Source organism: Hemicordylus capensis, chromosome 12, assembly GCF_027244095.1.
Source record: "Hemicordylus capensis ecotype Gifberg chromosome 12, rHemCap1.1.pri, whole genome shotgun sequence".
NCBI lineage: Eukaryota > Metazoa > Chordata > Lepidosauria > Squamata > Cordylidae > Hemicordylus > Hemicordylus capensis.
In genome coordinates, this window is record NC_069668.1 from 6,252,010 (window position 1) to 6,258,738 (window position 6,729).

General features: G+C 47.7%; 1 protein-coding gene across 2 annotated transcripts in view; it reads right to left on the reverse strand.

Moving 5' to 3' along the window:
• RPS6KB1 (ribosomal protein S6 kinase B1) overlaps nt 1–5,286 on the reverse strand; it is a 63,737-nt gene extending 58,451 nt beyond the window's left edge. For both annotated transcript variants that reach the window (XM_053275424.1, XM_053275425.1), the window contains exon 1: nt 5,097–5,286. In XM_053275424.1, the coding sequence (XP_053131399.1) occupies nt 5,097–5,180 (84 nt within the window). In that variant the 5' untranslated portion in view covers nt 5,181–5,286. The remainder of the gene's footprint in view (nt 1–5,096) is intronic.
• Nucleotides 5,287–6,729: the final 1,443 nt, after the last annotated feature.

The following is a 6,729-nucleotide window of genomic DNA, read 5'->3' on the forward strand; positions in this document are numbered from 1 at the left end:
GCCAGTTGGTTTGCTTGGTAGAATACGGGAGGGGTTTTCCATTGCCATCTCCCGCGCAGTATGAGATGATGCCTTCCAGCATCTTCCTAGATCGCTTCTGCCCGATACAGGAGTTTCCCATTGATTAGGAAACAGACCAGCAGGGATTCGAACCGGCAACCTCTGGCTTGCTAGTCAAATCATTTCCCCACTACGCCATTAGTAAATGGGTGGGGTTTTTTGGTTGCCTTAACCACATTGCCAGGAGTTGATACCGACTCGATGGCGTAACTTTACTTTACTTTTACGAGTAACAGAACATAAACAAAGCTGCCTGCCACAAATCCAGATTTCATGAAATAACTCTGCCTCTAAATATGCTACCCTAGGCTCAACAGTTGAATTTCTAGGCACCATGGCTTCCTGGCACCTGGAATTTGTCACACCATCATCTATGCTGATATTATTATAATACTCCCGAGTAAACGGGATCACACTCTCAGTTTCTTCTTCCATTCTTTCCCTTTCCAAACATCTACCTTTCCCTTCCTACACAGCCCACCACACCCATTCAAGGTCAGAACATGGTTCTCCAACAAACCCATGACTGCAGATTGGGAGTCCTGACTCTAGATGGTGAAAGGAGAATGGAAGTGAAATATACCAACCACACACACAAAAGACACAAACACACACACCCGCGTGTCTCCTTATGCTTATGATAAGCTTTCATGGCCAGGTAACAGACCATGCCACAGTGAGATGCCACAAGGCGTTTTCTGTGTGCCTTTTCCATAGCAGGCTAAAAGACCAGCCCACTTTGGGATGGATGTGCAAGTCAGGCCTTGGCAAATCTTCTTTGGCTCTTGGAATCAGCTGAAAAACTTAGGAGCCAGACTGTTCTCCACTTAAGAGGAGAGACTGATTAACCACCAGCCCCGCAGCAGTAACCTCCACTCTGTGCACGTGTGTGCGGAGAGGGCAAACGAGCCAGTCACCCTAGCGATGCTTTCCGCTTGATGCAGCCAGGCAGACTCCACAGCAGGATTCCCAGATTCTGTGGACTACAACTCCCAGAATCCCCAGCCAAAGGCCACTGCAGCTGAGGATGCTGGGAGTTGTAGTCAGCAACATCTGGGAATCCTTGTGACAGGGAACGCTGACCACACCTTGCTTGCTCACTCCTTCTCCTGGCTGCAGGAGTCCACTGATTCATTGCATATTGCTTGCTTTTTTATTTTATTTTGAGGTTTAGAGTGCAGAGACTATATATTGGTCAGCCTTGGCAAATTAATCTTCTATATATAGCAACCACTGTTCACCCTTGCAAAACAGAGAGCTTCCACTTTATCAATACTGGCGTGGCTAATAATCCAAATACTGATATTGTTGTTACAAACAATGGCCAACACTCAAACTACCAGACATGACCAAGACCTATTGAAATCAATTGGGACAAGTTAGTTGTGATTAACTTCAGCTCCATTCATCACAATGGGGCTTAGTCATGACTGAATTCAACCCCATTCACTACAGAAAACATTATTTGTGACTAACATGAGAGGACATTCCAATGGGACTCAGTTGTGATTAATGTGAGTGGTTCACTTCAACAGGGCTCAGTCACTACTAGCTTAAGCCTAGTCCATTTCAGAGGGGCGTAGTCATGACTAACCCGAGACTGGTTCATTTAAAGAGCTTAGTCGTGATGAACCCATTCCTTTCTAAAGAAACTAGCTTTCCATGAAACTTTCCATGAAAATAGCTGGGTCACTCTGGGCCAGTCACTTCTCTCTCAGCCTAACCTACTTCACAGGGTTGTTGTGAAAGAGAAACCTAAGTATGTAGTACACTGCTCTGGGCTCCTTGGAGGAAGAGCGGGATATAAATGTAATCATCATCATCATCATCATCATCATCATAAAGGGCTTAGTCATGACTAACTTAAGCCTGGTTAATTTCAAGGGGCTTAGTTATGACTAACCTGATCTCCACTACTTTCTAAGAGGCTTAGTCAAGATGAACTTAAGCCTGGTCCATTTCAGTGGGATTTAATCGTGACTAAATCGATTATTATTTCTTTCTAACGGGCTTAGCTATGACTAACTTGAGCCTGGTTCATTCCAGTGGGGCGTATTCATGACTAATGACCATCTCAGCCCAGAGTTGGAAGCTTGGGGTGGCATACAAATTTGATAAACAAAACAAACAGGGCTTAGTCCTGGCTGGCTGAAACCTGGTCTATTTCAGTAGTGTTTAATCGTTCATGACTAACTTGAGCCTTATTTCTTTCTAAGAGGATCAGACATGATAAACTTGAGCCCCGTTCCTTTCTAAATGGTCTAGTTGTAATTAACTTGAGCCTGGTTCATTTCAACAGGGCTTAGTCATGACTAACCTAAGCCACATCCCTTTCTAAAGAGCATAGTCGTGCCTAAATTGAGCCTGGTTCATTCCTAGGCATTCATGATTCATTTCAGCCCAACTCACTTCAACAGGGCTTAACTGTGACTAGCTTTCAGTCTGGTTCATTTCAGTAGGGTTTACTCATGACTAACTCAAGCCTTATTTCTTTCTAAGGGGTCTTATTTCAAGCCTTATTTCTTTCTAATCTAGATATGTCTAGACTGAGCCCCATTCGTTTCTAAAGGGGCACAGTCCTGACTAACTGGAGCCCGGTCCATTCCAGTGGGGCTTATTCACGACTAATTTCAGCCCAATTCATTCCCAAGGGGCTTAGTGTGCCTGGCTTAAGCACAGTCCCTTCCAGCAGAGTTTAGTCGCAACTAACCCGAGCCTGATTTCTTTCTCAAGGGGGCTTTGATATGGTTAGCCTAAGCCCCATTCCTTTCTAAAGGGGCTTAGTCACAACTAACTGGAGCCCACTCTGTTCTAGTTGTCAGACTCCCAAGGGACGAGGTGGCTTCCTGGCCCTTCTTGTACTCCAGAATGACTGGGTAGGCCACAGAAAACATCAGCCCCAGGAACAGCCAGAGAGGTCAGCTTGTCACCTGAGTCATCCTCCTGGCTTGCTACACTCAGCTGGTTCCTTCTCCTAGGAAACCCCCAGCTCCCATACTCAAAAGCACACGTGCGCACACACACAACCTTGTCTTTAAATGCCCCCATGCGGAGTTGATGGGGCTTAAAGCCTTCTCCGAGTCCCACCCCTTCCTGACCTTGCTTAATGTTTCCTGGATCTGTTCTCTGTAGTTCTCCCTGCCTTGTCCTCTCAACCCCACTGGGATCTGAACAGTCTAGACCAGGGGTTCTCAACGTTGGCTCTCCAGATGTTATTGGACTTCAACTGGGGTAATGGCCTTTGGCTGGGGATTGTGGGAGTTGAAGTCCAATAACCTCAGAGGACCCAACATTGAGAATCCCTGGTCTAGACCATGCCGCCCCCTGGACCATAGCCTCTCACCCTTGCCGCCTCCTGAAGGGAACGGAAGCCCCACAGGAGAAATACCATGCCACACCCTTCTCCAGACTTCACAGGACCACGCTGGCAATCAGGTAACATGGCACCCCAACTCTAACTGCAGCCCAACTCATTCCAACGGGCTTAGTGTGACTAACTTAAGCCTGGTTCCTTCTAGCAGAATTTAATCAGGACTGATTTGAGCCTTGTTTCTTTCTACAGGGGCTCAGATGTGACAGATGTGAGCCTCATTCCTTTCTACAGGGCTTAGCTGTTACTCACTCGAGCCTGGTTGGTTTCAAAGGGACTTAGAGTTGTGACTAACTCTAGCCTTATTTCTTTCTCAAGGGCACTTGGATAGGACTAGTCTCAGTTGTGACTAACTGGAGCCCGGCCCATTCCAGCGGGGATTATCCATGACGAATTGCAGCCCAACACATTCCAACAGGTCTTAGTGTGACTAGCTTAAGTCTGGTCCCTTCCAGCAGAGTTTAGTCACGATAATCTTGAGCCTCACTTTTTTCTAAAAAGGGCTTAGAAATGACAAAATTGAGCCCCATTCCTTTCTAAAGGGGCTTAGTCACAACTGAAACCCAGTCCATCCCAGTGAGACATAATCATGATTAATTGGGGCCCAACTTAATGTGATTAGCTTAAGCATAGTCCCTTCCAGTCCAGGTTAGTCGCAACTAACTCAAGACTTATTTCTTAAGCGCGCTTAAATAGGACTAGTCTCAGCCCCATTCCTAAGAGGGGCTTAGTTGTGACTAACTGGAGGCTGGCCCATTCCAGCAGGGATTGTTCATAACTAATTTGGGCCCAACTCATTCCAACAGGGCTTAGTGTGACTAGCTTAAGCATAGTCCTTTCCAGCAGAGTATAGTCGTGACTAACTCAAGCCTTATTTCTTAAGCGAGCTTAGTTATGACTAGTCTGAGAACCATTCCATCCTAAAGAGGCTTAGTTGCAACTAACTTGAACCCAGTCCATCCCAGTGGGGCTTATTCGTCGTGACTAATTCCAGCCCCACTCATTCCAACAGGGCTTCATGTGCCTTGCTTTGAGCCTGCTGCCTTCCCGCAGAGTTTAGTTGCGACTAACTGGAACCTTATTTCTTTCTCAAACAGGCTTAGATAGATCAAGCCTGAGCCCCAATCCCAGTGGGGCTGAGTCCTGAATTAACTCCAGCCCCACTTCTTCCAACAGGGCTTACTGTGCCTAGTTTTAGGCCTGCGCCCTGCCAGCAGAGTTCAGTCGCAACTCACTCGAGCCGCCTTCTACCTTTCTCAAGGCGGTTTAGGGAGGACTAGAAATGCCTCTATCAAGTGCATCTAGGCTCCAACTTCCCTCCCTGGCAGCATCTCCAAGAGAGGGCTGAGAGAGAGATTCCTGCCTGCAACCTTGGAGAAGCCGCTGCCAGTCTGTGAAGACAATCCTGAGCTAGATAGACCAAGCTAGATAGGTCTGACTCCGTATATGGCAGCTTCCCGTGTTCCTAAGGGGCTGAGTCGGGACTAACTGGGGCCCGGCCCATCCCAGCGGGGCTGAGTCGGGGCTGATTTCCGCCCCGCAACCTTCCTACGCCCGCGCCCCGGCCCCTCTTTCCCCTGCCCGGGCGGGGTCCGGAGGCCCGGCCGGGCTCCTCTCCCGCCCCGCGCCGGCCTCCTCCTCCTCCTGCTGATCCCGGGGGGCTCACCCCTTCCTCCAGCTCCTCGTCCGAGGCCGCCTCTTCAGGCTGGTCCAGGTCGATGTCGAAGACGCCCGCCATGGCCTGGCTCATGGGAAGCCGGCCTCGTGTCGGAAGCGCGCGCTGGAGGGCCGGAGGGCCACCTCATGGGCCCGCAGCGCTCGCTCCCCGCGCCGCCATCACGGCCACTGGTCCTCCCTCAGCGTGCCTGCCCCGGCGCCACTGCGCAGGCGCCCGCCACCGGGCCCACAGAGACAAGGCAAGCCCCAGAGGCGAGAGCCTCCTAGTGCCTGCAGGGCGCTTCCGGGTTCCGTGCTGTCGGGGGAATTCTGACTACTTCAGCTAATCTATCATATCTTTATACCGCCTGAGAGAAAGAGAGGGGTGTGTGTGTGTGTGTGTGTGTGTGTGTGTGTGTGTGTGTGTGTGTGTGTGTGTAAGTGTGTGCATATATATAAATATATATACACACACACACATATATATACACACACACATATATACATATACATACATACACCTCTAGGTGGAACTGGGATCCACGGAACGCAACAAATGGCGTGAAACAGTTTTTACAACGGATTGTGGAAATGAGTCAGATGGTTGAAATTAGTGGACTTCCCGACTGGTGTATGTAATGATGAGATGTTCAAGAGATTTTAACTGCCGCGGTTACATTTATCTGATCTTTCTTCTTCCTTTTTTTTAATGTTCCTTTTCTATTTCTGCTATCTTGTTGGAAAAATAATAAAAAGAAGGGGGTTTTAAGAAAAAGAAATGAGTCAAATGTGAGTCAAACATTCCGGCGTATACCTCTTTTAAGAGCAAATATGTTGCTAGACGTATGGTGACAGTATTTTTAAATAATGTGTGTATTACTATAATATTATTACTATTGAAAACATGCATGTTTTCATTGTTTGATGATTTTGGATAGTTTTAACGTTGTTTTAAATTGTTATGTGTTAACTTTTTTACTTGTTGTTTTTTATTCTTTTGCTGTAAACCGCCCAGAGACTTGCGTTTGGGGCGGTATACAAATATGTTAAATAAATAAACAAATGTACGCCGATGCAGGGTGGATGGTGCTCAGTATTGCTATTATATTATTGTTTGTCTGGTCTTGGACCATAAAAATAAAGATGGATTGACACTGACTGAGATTATTACCTTTAACTAGTATTACTTCTCCTGAGAGGAGAGCCGGTCTTGTGGTAGCAAGCAAGACTTGACCCCTAAGCAGGGTCTGCCCTGGTTGCATCTGAAGAGGAGTATTGATGTGTGAGCCCTGCAAGATATTCCCCTCAAGGGATGGAGCCGCTCTGGGAAGAGCAGGAGGTTCCAAGTTCCCTCCCTGGCAGCATCTCCAAGATAGGTCTGAGAGAGATTCCTGCTGCCTGCAACCTTGGAGAAGCCGCTGCCAGTCTGGGAAGACATTACTGAGCTAGATAGACCAATGGTCTGACTCAGTATATGGCAGCTTCCTATGTTCCTAGGCATCCATCTCTGTGAATCCGGAAACTCGCCCTCACCAAACTATATAGACCACTCTAGTATTTTTCTCTTATCTAAGGGAAAGAGAGAAGCCCTGTCTGTGCTCCCATTCCTCCCCCGTTTTTTCTCCATACTGAGCAGGTGCAGA